The sequence below is a fragment of the Crocodylus porosus genome, unplaced genomic scaffold (assembly GCF_001723895.1).
Source record: "Crocodylus porosus isolate Cpor-Errol unplaced genomic scaffold, CroPor_comp1, whole genome shotgun sequence".
Lineage (NCBI taxonomy): Eukaryota > Metazoa > Chordata > Crocodylia > Crocodylidae > Crocodylus > Crocodylus porosus.
Window position 1 is genome coordinate 78,141,143 of NW_017728886.1, and position 21,156 is coordinate 78,162,298.

The window sequence follows — 21,156 nt, forward strand, 5'->3', positions numbered from 1 at the left end:
CCAGCCAGATTCAGAGGTATTCTGTTTAACTGTGTGCTTGTGTATGACTGCAGTTTATTATTGCTCTGATGAACTGATTCTTGGCATATGAGGGTGTCAGCATGTCCATGCTGATCAACCCGGCCGGATCAGGCGTATCATGTTAATCTGTGTGTGTTTGGGTGCATGACTGATTTGGTGACTGGAGAAACCCAGCTCCACTGAAACTGAATCCTGCAAGATACCTCCACTGGGGGTGAGGACTTGCAGAAGGAAGATATTCAGCTCCGTATAGAAACACAAGTAACACAAGCAGCACATTGATAGAATTACCCAGACCCTAGAAACATATCTCTAATAAATGAGCACACCCCAAAGTGATGGGCTAATCTGGTAACAGTAGAGGGCTGAGGAGGGGTAAACATGAATGGTTTTAGATAGAGCATTTCTTTTCCCCACTTGATCTATGTGTGTCACTCAATAAAGACCTTGGTTGCTGAACTCATGCACTGGTCTCTTGTCCAACACCTTCTCTCACAAATAGACATGCAGCTTCCAGCCCACGGGGAGCTGCATTCATGCTGCAGCCACTGGGGTGGAAGCAGGGAAAAGTGGAGGTTTTGCAGACACAGGGTGCCTATACATGTCCAGGGGTGCTGCTCCGACACACTGTAATTACAGTGCATCAGAGCAGACTCTAATTAGTGTGCTCCAGCAGCCTCCACATCTTTTGTACTCAGCCTCCCATGCTTCAAAATGGTGATGGGAGAACTTTAACTAAAAGCTCCTCAAGCAAGCTTTAGTTAAAGCGCCCCTGCAGCCATTTTGAAGTGTGGGACATTGAATACATGAGACGCTGACGGTGCTTTAATTAGAGCCACTCCAATTAAAGTGCCTCCCACCCTCCACCCCTGGAGCACGTGTAAAGACAGTTTGCACATGCCCAGCCCAACTGGAGCTCCCTGCAGATGGAAATGGTATCTGCACTGCCACTGTGAAATGGGATCCGAGGGAAGCAGCAGCAGCGTAAGCACAGCTCTCAGCTGCCTGGCTCCAGTGTGGCAAAAGTCTCCTGCCTCTGCAGCCTATGTCACGCTACATCCAAGTTGTTCCAGCCCACTTTTTGTATAGGTTGCTGGCCTCTGGTCTAGTAGGGTGAACTGGCTAGCTATTCAGGAAAATATACCGCCTATTAGCATAGAAAAAACTTGCTCTCGGATCACTGAACAGAAGAGTTTCATAATTAATTCTACATAATGGAGGTCTGAAGTTATAAATCACTGACAACATTGCTACTCCACCTTTTTTCCACGAGTCACTCATGGAAAGATTTTCTTAAGAATAAATAAGATTTGAAAGCAGTAAGAATTTATGTCATTGCAGATAATGATGCCAACAGCTGTCTGACAAGTTCATAATGTGATCTCTATAGTTTAGCACATTAAAATTTGTAGAGAAAAGTGAAGTTTGTATGCTTCCAGCTACAGAACCCTAAGTTATTTTTGCAGTGTCCTCTTTGTATGTTTTCTTGTGGGTTTATTATCACACTTTAATTCAAGCCAGATGTTTGTTAAAGGCTTTTATCTGCGTTATTGACAAAAATCTGAAGGGCTTTAACTGATCTTTCCTGACACAAAAAGTCAAAAAAGCTTTCATAAGAAGGTTCTATAGGATTATTAAATGAGCTTTCTCCACAGTTCACCAAATTTGTTCTCTCATTTGTTGCTGCAGAACTCTGGCATACCAGCGTACAATCACTCATTTTATTGGGAAGGAACAATGCAAGAATGCTGTAACCAGCAAATACCCTATTCATCCTATTGGAACACTCGTTTTTGTTTCTTTATAGTTTTGATAATATATACTAAAATATTAATCAATCTAAATATGAAATACTCTCTTCTTCTCCCCATATGATGTGCTCCCAGGCAGTATGCAACAGACTTAGTGACAGACAGCCATAATAGTATTTGAGGAGGAAGATTTTTTTTTCCTTGTAAAAGACTCCTCTTCTTTTTCCCCTCCATTTCAGTTTTCTCTTTTCATTTTGCCAACTTGCTAGTCACAGACATAATCTATAAAGCCAAAATCTATATAGCCTATATTTATTATTTATCATAATTATTGTTACTATACTACCTTCAGGGATGATGCTCCCTGCTACAAACCGTCTGCTGTGAAGACTGATGCACATGCATGATGCTAGAGAAAGAAAAATATGCAGTTACTTAGGATGTCCTTTATAGACCCTTCATGCCAAGCAAAGATGGTGCTGAAGGAGTTGGTTTGATCAGTAAATGAACTGAAATTCAGTTAAGTATTTTTACACTTTGAATCAAATGGCACTACTAATTTAAAATGAGGCTAACTCACACTGGGTGCTCTGACAGGAAATCTTAAGTCTGCCATATGATCAAAATCCTAACCTTCTCCAGCTACTAAGGAAACAGGACAAAATCCATGTTAAAGGTTCCTAGACACACAGGTGTCCAGAGTATCCTTAAGTCAAGATACTGCTCATCAGTAAACAAAAAATGATAACATTAAATGATTTATTTAAAATGTATTTCCAATGTTTAAGTCTGCTACAGACTTACCATGTTCTATTACAGAGCTGTGAATTTAAACAGCTATTTTTTAAAAGGGGGGGGAAGATTTGAAGTTTACCTTTAAGCTAGTTTCACAGGTATAATTTTTCAATATCTGTAGTATTTGCTGTCTGTGTAAAAGCTGTTCTCTGCTGTAAGCCCAGCTAGGTTTTGTGAATAATACATAACTAAACTAGAAGAAAGCCATTTCTTAGTTTATTAGTAATCGTTTTTTACTACCACAGCAATGTGCTCATGTACTACACTCACATATTTTTTGTTAAGAAAAGAGAAAACAAGAGGAAAAAGTAACTTGGAATTTCTTCAAAATATATGAGAGAAATTAAACCATTTAAAATCCGTTATCCATCTGTTTGGGCATTATACAACGTTTTGGCTGCCCAAGTACAAAACAGCTTGTTAGAAATACATTAATGTCCTGTTTTTCACAGATCTACAGAGGCAGATCCACCTATATTTCCTATGTACAAGTTAAACATTGATAGTTCAAGGACTTTCACATATCATTTATAGCATAAAAAATAATCCTGCAGAAGCCACTCTCCAAAATGAAAAGCAGTCAAATGTCAAGTTATTTTTCTGTTCAACTACCAAGAGAAGACTTCGTTATCAATTAAATAATGATATGCATGGAGAAGAAAATTATGTAAGTAATATGACATTTAAGTTTTACTTCAGATAGAGGACAAAAGGACACTTCAAAATGAACTCAAAACCTAAATATAAGCAGAATATGAGATCAACTTTACTTTTATGTGAAAATTAAATCAAATTTAGCACAGATGGAAATGGTTCATGAATAAAGTCTTCATGAAAAACCTACACCCTAGGGAAAAAAGTTAGATTTTGTTTTACTTGTGAAGTGGTGGCTTGATGGAAATGCATATTCAGTTTGACAGTACCCAAAGGCAATGGAAAAGAAATCCTGCCATAGGCTCTGCATCGTTTGCTGCTGGTGTAGCATCAAAACAACCTTTCTAGAGAAGGTAGCTCTCCTGAAAAGAACTGTAGTGCCATGGAGTGGTCTAGTATCTATTTTCTATTTTGAAAGAATTCTATTGCCAGACATATCAAACCTATGGTTATTTTGAAAACAGCCAAGGCATGACTACAATAGTTTCAACTCTTCAGATCTTTGATACCACTTAGAGACTTAAAACCTGCTGCTTTTGAACACCTGATTTTCTGCTAGACTGAGAAACATAATGCCCTGCTTGGAATTTCAGAGTAGAAATGTCCTAAAATTCTTTAAATAAAAAAACCTAAGGGACACCATGCATCCTGTGCTATGCATGTTAAAAGGCTTATCACTACACTTATCCTTCTAGATTTTGGAGCTTAAAACCATCATCAAGCTGTATTTCTAAACAGACTAGTGATTTGGGTGCCTGTTTAAGAAACCTGAGAAGAACCTGCTTTTCAGAAGTCTGGTGTTCAGTATCTATGAAAAGATACTTCAAAAAGTCCTGATTAAATTGGATATCTAAAAATTAAAGCATCTAAAAATCAAGACACTTCTGAAAATTTTAGGCTATTCCTATTATTCTAAACTCTAAGAACTCACAAGAAACACAAAAACATTTTTGTTTGGTAAATTATATGCATTAGTGCTATCAAACTCATAGCCCATGGACCACATGCAACTAGGGTGGCCACTGACACATCCCCAGAACACAGGACATCCCCCTGGTGAAGGGTGGGACCACGGGCCCCTTTGGCCAATCAGCAGTGAGGCATGGAGCCGGCTCCTCCTCAGCCAATCAACAGTGAGGGGTGGGGCCACTAGGCCCCTTGGCCAATCAGCAGCAAGGAGTGGGGCCACCGCAAGAGGCTGCTATTTGGTCCATGAACCCCAAGCTGATGAATCTGTGGTGCTCTGTGAAATGAGGGAAAGCGAGTGCTAGGATCAACAGCAAGTTTGTGAGCTGAAGTTCAGTCAGCAAGGAGCCTCACCTCACTCCCCCTGCATTGTCGATTCCCATATCCCACAGCTCAGCCAGTCTCTCCAGACAATGTAGCTTTGAGGGAATGTGGCATAGCTTGAGCACCCCTTCCCCAATGGGATCCGGTGTCACTCCAGCCTAGATCCACGCTCAGAAGCCAGGGGGACACAGGAACCTTACCACTCCCACTCAGCTCAGCTGCCCTCAGGGCCCAGGTCCACCTGCACATGCCCAGCCCAGGATCAGGGACCTCAGGCATGCAACAGTGCCTCGGCATTGCTATGCCTGCACATGCACTGCAGCCACAGCTCCTTGCGCAGGCACAGAGAGACCGGCTTCTGGGATCCTCCACCTCCTCGCCTGCCTGGCTGGCTTAGAACCCTGCTCCTCCTGGCTGTGCACCACCCTGCCTCTAGACACAGTCAACAGAATCATAAGGACAAACGACTGACATGCATTTCCACCAATGAACTGAAAACAGGACTTTTTGCAGGGGACAAAGTGTTTAAAAACACTGTGGTCCAGTATAAAACAAGACCAATGGCCACCCTACATGCAGCCCACAAGAAGTTAAGCTGCAACCCGTGGGCATTTACCCAGAAGCTGCTCCCATTGCTTTGGCTGTAACAGCAGCCAGAGACTTTGTACTCCCACTCCTCTCCTCTAGCTGCTGCTTCCTGCCTCTGCCCTAGGCGACAGAGCCATGCAGCAAGCATGGGGAGCTGAGGGTGATTACAGGGCTGTGTGGGGGATCGCACCTACATGGTGCAGCAGTGGTGGGGAAAGGGGAAGGTAGTTTCCATGAGGGCATGCACTACAGCTGGGAAGCAGGGTCAGGAAGGGTGGGGAGGGGGAATCATGCTCACGTGCCTACACATTGCAACTGGGGGTGAAATTGCATTCACAAGCTGCACAGTAGAGGGAATTGCATGTTTATACCTGAACAATGTAGTAAGGGGGGGGAGATTGGGTTCAAGTGCCCGTGTGGTGCTGCAGGGTTTGTGGAATTGTCTGTGTGGCCTGGTGGACAGCCCTGGTTTAAGAGATGTGATGCTTAGCTTTCTGAAATAACATTGCTGCATTTTAATAATTTTATACCTGCTCTGTCCTATCTGTATAGTTTAGTTCAATACAATATGCAAACCAAAGAATAAAAAGTATTGTTAAGATTGTGACAGAAACTAAAATAAACTTGGCTACGAGAGGGCAACCTCCAGGAAACAGGTACAAAAGGAGGCTCCTTATCTACTTATTCATAGTTCAGTTGAATTTTAAAAACACATGTTGGTTTCCACAATCTTGGACAGAATTCTGCAGCACAACAAAGATAATTCCTTGTGTAGTCACCTTCTTAAGCACAGCAGTGCACATTAGGCACTGAAATGCATCATATTTTATTGAAATGGAGAAGACAGGCAGTCTTCACAGGCAAAGCCAGCTCCCAGACTACTGCACCTGGCAGCATAGTTTGGGGATGAGGTAAGCAGCCAATACTGGCAAAAAAAACAGGTTAGAGACTACTTTAAAAAGCTGGACTCACAGAAATCCATGGGGCCAGACAGGACGTACCCAAGGGTACTAAGGGAGTTGGCTGATGTGATTGCAGATCCACTGGCTGCAATTTTTGAAAGCTCATGGTGATCAGGAGAGCTCCCAGGTGACTGGAAAATGGCATATATAGTGCTCATATTTAAGAAAGGGAAGAAGGAGGATCTAGGGAACTACAGATCAGTCAGGCTCACTTCAGTCCCTGGAAAAGTCATATAGCAGATCCACAAGGAACGCATTTCTAAGCACTTGGAGGAAAAAAAAGTGATTAGAAACAGTCAGCATGGATTCACCAAGGGCAAGTCACGCCTGACCAACCTGATTGTCTTCTATGATGAGATGACTGGCTCTGTGGATGCAGGGAGACTACTGCATGTAGTATACCTTGATTTAAGCAAGGCTTTTGATAGAGTCTTCCACAACATTCTCACAGGCAACCTAAGGAAGTATGAGTTGAATGAATAGACTGTAAGGTGGATAGAAAACTGGCTGGATCATTGGATTCAAAGGGTAGTCAATGGATCGATGTCTAATCGGCAGCTAGTATCAAATGGAATTCCCCAGGGGTTAGCCATGGGGCTGGTTTTTGTTCATCAATGACCTGGAAAATGAAATAGAGTGCACCCTCAGCAAGTTTTCAGATGACACCAATCTGGGGGGAGTACTAGATATGCTGGAGTGTAGAGTTAGGATTCAGAGAGGCACCCTTGCTCCTTGGAGGTGATGGTGGCAGTGGCGCAGGGGGGAGCAGGGTCAGAATGCCACGGTGGGGGGGCGAGGCCAGCTCCAGTGGCCTCGGCCCACCCCTCCCCTCTTCTGTTGTCACTGCCTGTAGGGTGTGTACGGTGGCAGTGGGGAAAGGGGAGGACTGGGCCCAGACCCAACACTGGTGGGGGAAGCGGACCCGACGCAGCAGTGAGGGGGGAGTAGCGGGCCTGGCCCGACACAAAAACAGCTGGGGGAGGGGAGAAGTGGGCCTCCTCCCCACACTGAGGCCCATTCCTCTCCCACATCAGCCCCGGGCCTGCTCCTCCCATGCCCCCACCGCTGCTGGGTCGGCCCAGGCCCACTGCTCCCCATCCGCCCACAGTGGCCTGGCTTCTCCCTACCATTGGGCCTGGGCCCACTCCTTCCCTGCCCCCACCGCTGCAGTGGGGATGGGGGGAATGGGCCCAGACCCCAAGCAGCAGGAGGGAAGGGAGGAACAGTGGGGCACAGGGGTGCATCCCCGCCTGCTCCTCCCCATCATTCTTGATGGGCAATTGGCTAGTACATATATAAACATGCTTAGGTCTCCTGAAAGACTCTCTGCAACACTATACATTCCAGGGTTATGCATACCAGTTTAATGGTTTGAAAAGTGTCCTTGTTATATGCATATGACCTATAAAATCAGTTCACTATGATCCACATCTGAACTTTCTTCTATTTTTCTTCTTTTTCCAAAGTAACTTCTCAGCTATTAGAAAAACATCATTCTGCATACATGGCCTATTCTGAATATCTCATTGCAACATAAGATACAACAAGTCATGGTTCTGACACCTAAGCCATATAACTGAGAAGCCTTTCCTTAAGCTTAAGGAAACCAGAGAGCAGATCTCATACTGCCAGAAAACAAATCATTTTTCTTTTCAAAGCTACAGACATGCCATAACAATTCAAGATTAACACTTTCACCCTTCCATACAGAATCATACTAAGGTAATAAACTAAGATTACTGCTGAGAATACAAAAGTAGTGACTGACTTCAATTCACTGATAAATGCAATAAATACAAGTTTTTCAGAAAAGCAATTTTTCATTATTTCAACAGTTGCACAGGCTTTTGTCTGATTGGTTTTTACCTTAAAAGCCTTAGGAACAGCTGCTTTTGAAGGACCTGAGTTTTAAATAAAGCTTCCAGTTTCCGATGCGCTTATGACAGAGATCTCTAAAAATGCAGGCTAGTGCTTTGCACCTTAAACAACTTACGCACCCAGCATTTGAAGTTACCTTTTTACATTTTCTTCTGTCCCTTCATAGCATAAAGCTGCATATTAAAAAAGCACATCTCAAAATGAAACCCTTTGAGCCATGTCTTATGCACAGTATCCTTGTGAGACTTTAAGGAGTATATTTTATATATTGTTCAGGGCCATCCATACTTCATACAACATAAAAGGAATGCCAGGGTTAATATGCAAGAGTCTCTCTTTATTGGGACATCATTTATTATGTTTTTACATACCTTTAGAGACATTTTACTGATAGAAATTAGGTATCAAGACCATCTATATCAGTATTTGAAAAACATTTAAACAGCAGATTATTTACCCAGCAAACCAAAAAAGTTGCATGAGAACAGTTTGTTTTATTATTTTGATTAAATTTAATACAACGACTAGTAAATATAGAAAAAGGTCTTAAAATGTCTCACCTTACTTGTTTGTAGAGCCTATTTTTTATAAATTATATGCATCAGTTATTTATCTTCTCTCCCATAGTAACATGCATCAGAGGCATCACTTATCAAAAACATTGTTTATAGAATAGAATGAATAGTTTTTAAAAAGTTTCATTTAATTTTTTTGATTTACTGTGAATAACCACAACTACATACACAAAATAAATGAGTACAGTGATAATTAAGATGACCATTCCTGCTCAGATGTACTATTTTCCAGTACGCAGATGTAGTGTATATAAAGAACTGTTGACAATATCTTAATTATAGGTATGTGAAGGGCTACTAGGATTACACAGAAAAACCAATGGGAAAAATTATTTTAATGCAAAACTAAGATGCTATTAAAAGAAAGGAAGGTTTGCCTTATCTGCCAGACATGTGAGAAAGGGTGAAAACAAATACTGACTGGTCTCTGTAAGCATTCCAAAAGTGGAAGAAGTTTGGTAATTAAGTTTTGGAAGTTCATCTCATATATAATTAAGCACTGTCACTCCTTGAGCCAATGACAAAGCAAACTGCTATATCATTACTTCCAAAATTGCACATCTTTTTTTTTTCCCACATACCAAACACCCTCAAACAAGATCAGCACCTCATTTTGGGAACACAGTGTAAAAAAGATCTTTCCAGTAGTGGCTGATTGTGTGATACAAAGCAAGTTCTCCTAGAAACAAAAGGTACACGTACTAACTTTCTGACAGTTAAGCTAACTTAACTTTTTTAAACTGACTTAACTATCAGATGGTACACATGTATGTGGAGCAGAGGCAACTTAAATGCAGCACAAAATAATACACTTCTGAGGTGTATTATCTTGAGCTGCATTAGTTAAGTACAGTAGACTCTAAAGGGCTACTGCAGGGGAGAGCTCACAAGATGGCTGCCACCGTGTCAAGGAGTGTACATTCCTATGTGTGCACACTCTAACTTTGGCTTAACTTAGATGTATTAAGTCTAAGTCTAATCTAAGTCAACTTGCACATGAGCATGCAACCAAAGGCCGCATTCCAGATGAGTGCAGCTGTGTGATATGTAGCATTGCAAACACATCTGTGGCACCACATACCACACGTTCAGTTCTCCATTCTGGAAGGCACCAGTGTGCAGGAAAAAAAATGGAGTGGTGCATGCACAGGCAGCATGTGCCGTTCAAAAGCAGAGCCTAGTCGCTTGGAGTTGTGTTGCGGCTGCTGGCCAGGCTGCGTGTGGCAAAATCATTGCTGCCACTGGCGACATGTAAGGGGTGTATGTGGGTGCACGTGCACCCCCTGAGATTGGCGATGCACCCCCTGTGACAAGTGCCGATGACACTGCTGACAGTGCCTGCAGGTAGTCACCACTTGCCACCCCCCACCCCTGCTCGCTGCTGACACAGCCGGCAGCGTCTGCAGGCAGCCCCCGATCACCACTAGCTGCTGCTGCTGGCGGCATCTGTAGGTGGTCACTGACAACCAGTTGGTGCTTGCCACCCACCCTCTACTGCCAAGACCACTGCGGCCACCTCCGGGAGCTCTCCGCTCAGCCCACCCCCTGCCGCCAACACTGCCATGGCTGCCTGCGGGAGCTCCCCACTTGCCGCCGCCACTGCCTGCGGATGGTCGCTGTGCCTCCCCAGCCTCTGAGGGCACATGGTATTCATAATCAATGCTGCAGCCCTGGGAGGCCCCCAGATAAGGCTGCTGGGGCCAGCCCAATGCTGGCCTTAGCCTCCCCTACCACCTCTGAGGTAATTTGCTACATGCCAGAGCACGTGGCATGGGCATTCTCCAGGGACAATTAGTGGCGGCACAAGGTGCACTGCTGCTAGTTGTCCCTGGGGAGCCAAACATCCTCACCACATGTGGTCATGGCCAAAGTGTCTAGAAAGTGTTGCTTCCTAGAAGTTTGGGTGAGGCAGCAGGAACTTCTGGTGCAGTAAGACAGCCAAAAGGCTAGGCCTGAGACCCTTGCAAGAGCAGCAGCAAGTCTTTTACTTCTTTTCAGTATTTAATTCACTATATAAGTTCATAAAGATAACAGTGCTGTTTACCATAAGCCTCATCGAGATGTAGCAGCTCATTTGCCCTGACTTGGCTCAATTGCTGCTTCAGGCACATGCTGCAGTGTTCAGCCACTGCTATAGTTGTAAGAGGCTTAACATAGGACTCTGCTCCTTCTGTTTGCTGAGGCCAGAGAGAAGTGGAAGCCATCTTGGGAGCCATTACAGCACAGTCTGTGTTCTTCAATTATGTTTCTTCCAGGGATTCCCCGCTTAAGACATGCATGCCAATTTCAGAGAGATGATCTTGAGGAAATGTGTGTGTGGGGTAGGGTAGGGTGGGGCGGGGTGGGGGGAGAGGGGTGATAATGTGAGTAAATATAGCACTCTTATTTTGCATAGTTGTCATATATGAACTAATTGAGTACCTCCTTAAAAAGGAAAAAAAAATCTTACCTGTTCCCAGCTAAAAGACAGACCTAATCCATTAAGCTGCTCCTTCATGTGTCGAATATTACTGTAAAACAATAAAAACATTAATATTTAAAATTTTAATATTTTTATTAGAAAATACACTTGCAATCAAATGCTGGTCAAGTTCTCTTAATGTAAAGGCACTACATTGTTGCTAAATACTATTATTATAAATACACCAACTCAAATAGTTGTGTGATAGGCAAACCCATCTTAGTTAACCACTTCAAATGCATTTTGATTCAAAATTTCATAAATATCTATGCTGATTTGTCCTCTAACCTAGGGTACAACCAAAGAGTGGACATTTAACTTTAAAAAAAAAATAATTCTGTTCTGTGGGGAATACCCTATTGCTGCTTTCCATTGTGAAGTATTAGTTGTACTGCAGTAGTGAGTCTAGGGACCATATGTATGTATTACAATAAGACAGTCCCTCCTTCCAAATTGCTTACATTCAAAACAACAACATTCATTCAAGCATTTTAAGTCCAGAAGTGACCAGTATAATTTCTAGTCCAACATTTCTAGTCCACAGAACATATATCACAGAATTTTATCCAATTCAGCATATGTTCAGATATACCCATTCTTGATACCCTGAGCAACAAGGCATCCTTCCTAGAATAATCAGAATTGCAGAACAAATTCACCACAGAAATAGTGGGACAGTAATTTGAGTAAGCCAGGAGTGCAAGTCCAGGTTTATTTTAGAAAAGGTTTTTTTGCAGAGCTATTCCTATATAGCATACCCTCCTAGTGCAGACACAGCTTCTACTAAAAGAAAATGCGTCTTTGTGGATATAGTCCCCTTAAGCAGGGAACTGGACTAGATCACCTTATGAGGTCCCTTCCAGCCCTACTTTCCCATGATCCTAATCCATACCAATTCCCTGAACAAAATTAACCATACCAGCAAAAGCACCTCCCCCTCCTGACATCACTGTATCCACACAACCACTTTTGCCAGGACAAAAAGTGCCATTAAAAATATCATCCCTCAAAGGATAATTTTATACCAATAGAAACTTCTGTTGAGTGTAGCCTTGGTCTTTGTTTGCTTTTATAATAAGGATGGAGCAAGAAGAGACACAGCAGCCACTTGGATCTATTTTAAATGACTAATATTGGGTAATTTAATGATGTTCTGAGATTAGTAGAAATCAGGACTATAGAAAATGCAAATGTTGTTTTAGTTTTCAGGTGCTTCCGTAAGCAGTCTCAACAATGAGGTGCTATTTGTTTAAAAACATAGCTGTTTTTAAATAAATGAGCACCTCATTGTTGAGACTGGTTACAGAATCACCTGAAAACTATTTATTGGTATAAAATTTCCATGCTATTTAAATCTTAAACAAGGCGGTAGCATATGCCTGCAAGGTTAGACAGACTTACAAAACCAACTTGTGACAGAAAATATTTGCATATAATGCAAAAAGAGCTCCCACACACATACAAAAAAATCAGTCCTAACTACCTTGTAATAAAAAGACAGACTGTAGCAAATGTAAAGGTTACTTGTTTAACCCTCAAGCCCACAGAGAAAGGAGGAAAGAAATCAGAATATGCTAAAAGTGAAACTTCCATAGCAACATCAGTTTGCTAATATGCATGCATTTGCATTTACAGTCAGGTATTATAAGTGTCAGGACAAATATCTGGATGGTGTAGGCAAGTTAATATTATTGAGAGACTTAACTATAGCAGTCCCCAAGTTTAATGAGCTCAAATGCATAAATGAAATTGCTTCATTAGGAGTTTACATTTAAAGGCCACCAACAGACACTCATTTAAAGGCACAATAGGATCTGATCCCTGATCCTAACAACCACACCTCCTGCCATGTGACATGTGCATGGCAGGATGCATGACTTTGGGACTGGGGATCAGATCCTAATCATGCCCTATTTGTCATCATGATCCCAGGCTCCCCCTGCACTAGCAAACTGAAAGCTGGGTTTGCAAAATCAGCTGACTGTTGGTTGGCTCTGGGACTCCAGTGGGGCCAGTTTGAGCCCTGGTGTGGTCCCAGAGCCAGCTGATTGTTGGCTGGTGGGAACTGTATCAAGCCGGTGTGAGTCCTGGTACAGTCCTAAGCCAGCCAATAATCAGCTGATCATCAGCTAGCAATAACCACACAGGGGCCAGTTTGGAGCCCCAATGTGGTCCTGGATTCATTCAACAATCAGCTGACTGTCATTTAATGAGGATCGCTCTGGGACCAGTTGGAGACCACAGTGCAGTCCTCATCCTGACTCGAATTTAATTTAAGGTGTGATGGAAATCAGACAGAAAAATATTACACATTTTTGTGGCTGGTTTCCCTTTGTGTGAAGCTATTAATTACCTGGATATTTGTCCAGGTTCCTGTTTAGGATGTGATAAACAGACTAATTGTGTTTTACATATAACTTCTACCAGGGGCCAAAGAAAAAGAGAAACAAAACCTGCCTGAGCTAAATTAGCAGGAAAAAGGTGCTTCTGACAATAAGACAGCAGAAACAGAAGAAACCTGAGTTCAATGCGTTTCTCTACCACAAACATTTTGTGTGACCTTGAGCAAGTCACTTAGCCCACAGCTGGACTGCAAGCCTACCCAACTGGAGTGCAGTGCCTCAAATCAGAAGCAGCACAGCTGCCTCTGCATTATGGTGCAGGTAGGCTAGCTAGCACTGTTGGAGGACAGTGACAATTAGCCAACTCTTACACTGCCCACAATACCACATGGATGTGGAAAACTTCTGGTTCAGGACATAGCCCACACAAGCATAGCAGTGTATTTGAGGGTAGAGGACAGGCCTCTGTCTGCTCTGTGCCTGTTTCACACTTATAAAATGAGAATAACAATACTTCCCTATCTCACAGGTGTAGGACAGTGACAGATGCCATAACAGTTCATTAGATGGACATGTTTTGCATTCAGGATAAACTCAGTGTATCAGGGAAGATAGTAAACACTAATTTATTGCCCAGCTTCTCCAGAGATAAAATAGCCTGCAGTCTACAATACTATCAACTGTGCATTTGCCCAGAAGGGAAACACTATGCAGTACATTAGCACTGAGTATCTATGAAACTTATCTACATGCTCAGTAGTGCACAATTTCCTTTTAACTGTTTTCAAGTGCAATAATATTGACTGTCATGCATGATGTATTATGGTTTTTTTTCTCTCTCTCTTTAAAGAATAAGAAAATAAACACATTTCTTTGCATCTTCCTAGATGGCCATTTGTTTTCATCTACATTCTTCTCCAGATAACATCAAAAGAAAAATACAAGAACGAATATGATACTGTTACACTTATAGGCTGCACTGTGGTTTTTACAGCTCCAGATGTACTACTCTACATAATATCCTTCCCTGAAAGCCCCCCTCCAACCTTCTGTTTTTTACTCTCCTTTGATAACACCTTGTGTTATCAAATCAAAATGATTTATATACTTTTAACCTTTTAACCAACTGTACAGGAAGCTGGGGGGCATAGGTGCTAAGATGGACAGTTGACAGCCCAGAGGTCACAAGTTTGAGGCCAAAGAAGTGCTCATGATATGGCCTGCCAGATTCCAATGAATCTGGGAATTCTGCTAAATATTTTGTCACAAGGACATGAAAAAGGAAAGGAGCAACTGTATAAGGTCATAACTATTCACCTGTCCAAAAGACAAGCAAGTAGGCTGCTTCTAAAGTTACATTTCTCCATTATTAAACACTGTTTTGGCTTTATTTGCAAGGCCAGAATACAATTCCCTCTTTATAGAGCAAATCTGGTAGTATTTAAGCTGATAAAAATACCTTTGTGTCCAGGTTACTGGGTGCAGCCCATGGTCAACTGCAGCATTTTCTGCAGGCAGTCCAAAAGCATCCCATCCCATTGGATTTATCACCTGTAACACAAATGAAAAGTATTATTCTTTGTCACTCTCTGGAATGGAGCCAGCCACGCCTTCAGGGCTCAAAATAATGAACGATATTTCACATTTCAGCATTTACTGTCCCAGATTTGAGTCATTTTAAAATATGCTTGCTGGGACTAGTTCAGTTTAAATGCAAGTATATGAGATATGTCTGCTGTCATTTTGGTGGCAGACAGAATGTGAATGTAGACTTAAGTAACTGTTAAACAACAGATCACTCACATAATACATCCTGGTCACTTGTTTCAAGGCTGGGTTACCACTACCACCACCATCCCTGTGTAATTCATGCAATATTCTAACCAAGCACTTGATATTCTGACTGAAGAAGCTTCTGTAATACAAATTTTGTATTAGAGGAAGGTAGAAAAGACAGAAAAAGTATTTGGAAACCATTTTCCATAACTGAACTGGCTGTACAGCACTGGCTCAAGACCAAATCTGAAATGATAGTGTTTATATTTTTTCATTAGGTTTAAGTGAAAAGATGGAAACAAAGGGTTTCAAATACCATTGAACGGAGTTTTCAGTTAAATTTTGTGAAAGTATGAATTTTAGCTGAAGACTTATATTCAACATATTTTAGAAAGATGCCAGATATACAGAAGCTGAAAAGATAAGCTTACTCGAGAGACAAAAGTTAACTCATTGCAGCGTAACATATGTATATCTTTTCCATTGTTATATAACTTATTTAATAAATAAAAACTATTCAGTGGCACAATGTATTTTCAAGAAACTTTTTACCACATGAAAACAATGGTCTGGCTCACCCCTAAAATATTGTGGCTGTTAAATATGTTTACATACTATTTTTCTCACAAGTAAAAATATGCTACAAAATACAGCAATTATTTAGAGACCAATAGCAATGTGCGCTAGAAGCAGGCCTACAACATCCCTCTAAACACCACAATTGGATGTACATTAAATGTCATATGAAGAATTGTTCTGGGCTCATTACTGAGAGTAGTAAGGGTCAAACAGTGCAAGGACAGAAAAGGGCAGGTCCCAGCACCACTACTCATGCTCCGAAGTGCAAAGACTGAAGTTCAGGTCTGCTGATGGCAACAGACTCCCAAAATAGGTAAGACGCCATTCTTGCATATGCCTCTCTCCCTTAGAGTCCCAAAGACAGTGTACTTTGGTGCAGTATGAAGCATCTCTTTATACACCTCACTTAACAGCCTCATCATAACTCTAATCTCTATTTCAATAATACATGTGAAATCAATGCACACTGTGCCTTTCTAATTAAGTCTACCTTGCAACAAATTTAATATAATTAATAGCCTACCACCCTCCAAAATGTTAGCTGCTCACGTAACTTTTCTCACCAACCACTGGCATCTCTCTTAACGAGTAAATCCACTACAAAATACTCTCCACTAGCAAAAAATATGTTTTGAGCTAACAAATGCTATAGGCATTTTAAAATTAAAGGACTGAAGAAAAATGTAAATTCAAGTTCCAGTAAGAAACCTCAGTTTAAAGAGACACATTTAAAATATCCCCAAATTAATCTCTAGGTTAGATCTGTTTGTATAGTTGCCATAGAGATTAACGTAGTGCATTATCTTTCTCACTTCTTTACTGTGAATGGATTTGAAAGGGTTGTGAAATTAATTGTCTAAAAAGTAATAGGTCAGTTCCTTCTGACCAGAATATGTGAAATGAATCTATAGTTAAGATGCAACAGCCCTCACACAGGACTCAGTATTGCACTCAGGCCCCCTCTACATGTTACAGGGATTGGACATGTTACAGGTATGGTTAATTCCACAGTTACCTTGACAACCAGCTACATGTGCAAAGAACCTCTTGTGCCATAAAAATCTTCAACCAACTACAAAGTTAGACCTTGAAAAGTTAACTTTAAAGTTAGACTTTATAGCTGGTTGGTATGGAGCTTTAATTTGCACGTGTAGCAGAGTCTCCCCTGCAGCTGGGAGCCCCAGAAGCTGCCAACATTAGTCACGGCAGCACCCTGCAATTGCTGGGACTCAGAGTCCTGCAGCTGCGGATACTGGGTCCCAGCAGTGCACCTCCCAGTGCTGAGACTAAGCTGGGTCCCAGCAGCCATAGGTGCAGCTGCGATCTCCCAACCCCAGGGGTCTCATGCACTGGGAAACTGCAGCTGCTGTGATCTCCCAGCTGAGGGGGTTCTCTGCTATGGGAGCTTACTTCTTGCCAATGCAGAAGGATCCTGGAATCAGCTTCCCCTGCCCCAGCAATAAGGTATGATGGGATCTACTGTGCGATCTCACAATCATGCCTCCTGGCAGCAAGTATGGCATAGCAGGAGGTGCAGTTGTGTAGATCATGCATTAGACCCTATTTGTGCCTTTACCTGCACATGCAGAGGAGCCCTCAAAGTGTGTTCTGTTAACACAAAGTACACAAAAAGACATCTACTTACTTAGCTGAGTACAATTCCCAAAGTACTGAAATACAGGCAGAAATCAGATAGACTAGTGCAAAGCAGAAGGAAATATATATATGTATATAAAATCAACCTGGATGTCAGAAGGGGCTATACATTTAGATAATGCAAGGATAGTTAAAAAGAAAAAAAAGAAGAAAAAATACGAACCAGGCATTTGAGAAGACATATGGGTACTCCCACCAGTTTAGTGCCTGAGTCATAGTCCCCAGCTACGAGAAAAACATTGTTTTCCCCAGAATTACAGATGAGCAATTGAAAAGCAAGAAATAAATCACTTTCTTATATTTTGTCTTGACTTTCCATAACACAAGTTCATTTGGTTATGAAGTTGACCACTAATACTCAATAGGAGAAATCACTCACCAGGAGCCCCTTCTCAACAAGGCTTTTCAAGACACGGGATCTTTATTCTCTTAGCCGAAAAGTAAAAAGAAACTAATAATGGGCCTTTCTCCTCACTCAAGTTCTTTGCAACAAGATTTCGGCTGCAGTAAAAAATACTGCCAGAAGAACTCCAGTTTTGACAGCAAGACGTCACACACATTCACGCTCAAAGCTTCCCTGTGACAGCAGAATCCTCCATGCTGCCACTGGAGTTAAACCACTTTTGCTGAGTGAAATAGTCCTTCTGCCATTGCCCTCCAGCTGGCTTAAGGCAAGTGTAGACTTTTCCACAACATCAGCCAATTACTTTGGTCTATTCATCAGCTGAAGCCTTCCCAAAGTGTATTTTGTACTCCCATGACACAGCTGCTGATTGGAGCTATACAGAGCTAGCAGAACTGCATGGGTGCACCCTGTGGTGGTTTGGTGCTAGTGGCTCCTGTCTGCCACCAAACTGCTAGCAGCAGAGGAAAACGAATGTAGATACAACCTACCGTATTTTTCGGACCATAAGACACACTTTTTTCCCCCCAAAAGTGGGGGGAAAACGAGGGTGCGTCTTATGGTCCGAAGGTGTGGTACCCCAGAACATTTGTTTGCAGTCCCATGCGCCCGCTTACTGTCCGCTGTCGTTCCCATGCTGTGGATTGCTGTGTGTGTGGGGGAAGTCCCGCCTCCTGGAGTCTCAATGTCAGTCAGTCAGGTCACATGATCAACACAGCGCACGCCTCCCCTGCGTGTGTGTGTGTGACACTGACAGACTGACAGGATTAGAACGTTGAGACAGGAGGTAGCTAGGTACGGTACCAGGTAACGTCCCGGCCGGGACTATGTGATGCAGCACAGTGCCCTGACAGGCAGGCAAGGAGCCTGTCATGGCAGGAGAGACACACATAGTCTCTCCTGCCATGCAAAGCCTTGCCTGTCAGGTTGGTTGGTGCCCTTTAATAGTAATACCAAGCGGTACGAGTCAAACTGGGTGCGTCTTATGGTCAGGTACGTCTTATGGTCCGAAAAATACGGTAAGTCTCCAGATACCCAACATCCCTGAATTTGAAGGTGAGAGAAGTTAATATAAAGAATATTTAGAAGGGAAGAAATGAAGCAAGTTCTGAGGTGGTGGCAACCATCAATCTTCCTGGATCATGGTGTATGCATGAGGGCCACCTAGACCTCTGATGCATACACCAGGGCAATTTTTTTGGAGGAGAGGAGGCTGCCCAGACCCTCCATCTTCCCTTTAGGCCACTGAGTCAGAATCCAAGGACCAGACTGAGTCCAGGTGCTTGATACCTCCATGGCTGTAGTTGTATAAGTGTCTGGGAATCAAACCCAGGTTTCCTGTGTGGTAGATAAGGATTCTACCACTGAACCACGGGGGAATCCTGAGCTCTGAGGTACCAAAGCTCTTTAGAAAATAAGCTAGCACCAGAATTACTTTCTTTCCACATCCTTCAAAACAGGTGCTAAAACTTAACAGGCAATGAGTGCAATTAACATGGAGAAGGGTAAGCCCAATGATTTAATAACCTGATCCATTGCTAGCCTGAAGAAGAAAAAGCTATTTAAAGATCAGTATTCTATTACCAATGTCTAATTTTCTCTACAATGTCACAGAAACATAGAAACTTAGGGTTGGAAGGGACCTCAGGACCTCTAGTTCAATCCCCTGCTCAAAACAGGACCATCCCCAACTACATCATTCCAGGCAGGACTTTGTTGAGCTGGGCCTTAAAAATCATGAAGGATGGAGGTTCCACCACCTCTCTAGGTAAGCTGTTCCAGTGCTTCACCACCCTCCTACTAAGAGCTTTTCCTAATACCCAGCCTAAACCTCCCTTGCTGCAACTTGAGACCATTTCTCCTTGTTCTGTCATCTGTCACCACTGAGAACAGTCTAGCTCCATCCTCTTTGGAACCACACTTCAGGTAGTTAAAGGCTGCTATCAAATCCCTCCTCAGTTTTCTCTTCAGCAGACTAAATATAACCAGTTCCCTCAGCCTCTCCTCAGAAGTCATGGGCCCCAGTCCATTATACCCCCATGGTGCTAAAGGACTGCCAAAGCATAATCAACTTGGACTTTAATGTGCAATGCATTTCACACAAGTCTATTTAACTAAAATCTAACTTTATTAACACATTAAATGCATTAATAGTTTCCACAGAGAGAGAGAGAAAAAAACCCACTTAGTTCAATGGTCTCACCCAATCCCAGTTGTTACCCTACTTCACAGAAAAGATGGCCAATCAGTTCCTGAAAGCACAGGGTGGTCAGTTGTGGGTAATGGCTGTTTTTCAGTCCAGGTTGTTTGATGATGACACACACCCAACTTCCTCGCTGCTCCCCTTTTATGCTATTTCTTCTGATGACTCTTCATTTCTGGGTACCATTGACTGGTTTCTCTGTGAGAATCATACTGCTCATGTTCTTATCCTGTCAGGATATTCTTTTGTTCTAACAAACCATCACATGCACACATCTTAATTTGGTCTTTTACCAACGTCTTAATTTGGGCATGCCTGGGACTCCTAATTTGGTCTGTCCATCAAAACTGGAAATTCCAAGGGCTCTGCAATTGGGCACTGCCCAATTGGTCCCCTCTTATAACCTCTCATTAACATATTGAATCATGTCATCTCTCTATTTTAGTTAGTTAGTGCCAAGCTCAGTTAATTTGAGCTAGTAACAAGGTATGCATTTCACACATACATGTTGATAATGCTGGAACATAAGCTGCCTGTGCTCAAGAGGAGCTGATAGTGCAGACACAAGCAAAATGAAAAATTCAAATAATGAGGCTTATACAAAAACTTAAGCAATGGTTAAATAAGGCCGGCTATAAAAGAAAAGTTCAAAGACTATTATAATTCACCACTCAAGTGTGTGCAACTAAAGCTAAATGTGACAAGCTACCCTAACACCCCCTCACCATTTTCATTGCCCTCCACTGTACTCTCTTCAATTTGTCCACATCCTTTCTATAGTGGAAGTCCCAAAACTGGACATAGTACTCTAGATGTGGCCTTACCAATATAGAATAGAGTGGAAAGTTACTTCCCTCAATTTGCTGGCAAGGATGCCAATGGAGTCAATCTCCTACTAATGAAGCCCAGGATTCTATTAGCCTTCTTGGCTAATAGCATACTGGTCCAGTCCGGACGATCTCCACCCTAGAGTTCTAAAGGAATTGGCCAAGGTCATTGCAGGACCCCTGGCATGGCTTTACGAGCACTCATGGTGCTCTGGTGTGGTGCCGGAGGACTGGGAGAGGGCCATTGTGGTTCCCATCTTCAAAAAGACTAGCTTCAAGCATCAAGGACAACAAAAAGTCCTTTTTCAGATATGTGGGGAGCCGGAGGAAAAGCAATGTTGGACCCCTGCTAAACCAGATGGGGCAACTGACAACTGACGCCCAGGAAAAAGCCA

At 42.4% G+C, this 21,156-nt stretch overlaps 1 protein-coding gene across 1 annotated transcript in view; it reads right to left on the bottom strand.

The window, feature by feature from the left end:
- The window catches only part of LARS2 (leucyl-tRNA synthetase 2, mitochondrial), a 126,570-nt gene that overhangs the window by 88,334 nt on the left and 17,080 nt on the right, over positions 1-21,156 (bottom strand). Inside the window, exons 4-5 of the mRNA XM_019537246.1 lie at positions 14,777-14,868; positions 10,964-11,024 (exon numbers count right to left, since the gene is read on the bottom strand). Of these exons, the coding sequence (XP_019392791.1) occupies positions 10,964-11,024; positions 14,777-14,868 (153 nt within the window). The remainder of the gene's footprint in view (positions 1-10,963; positions 11,025-14,776; positions 14,869-21,156) is intronic.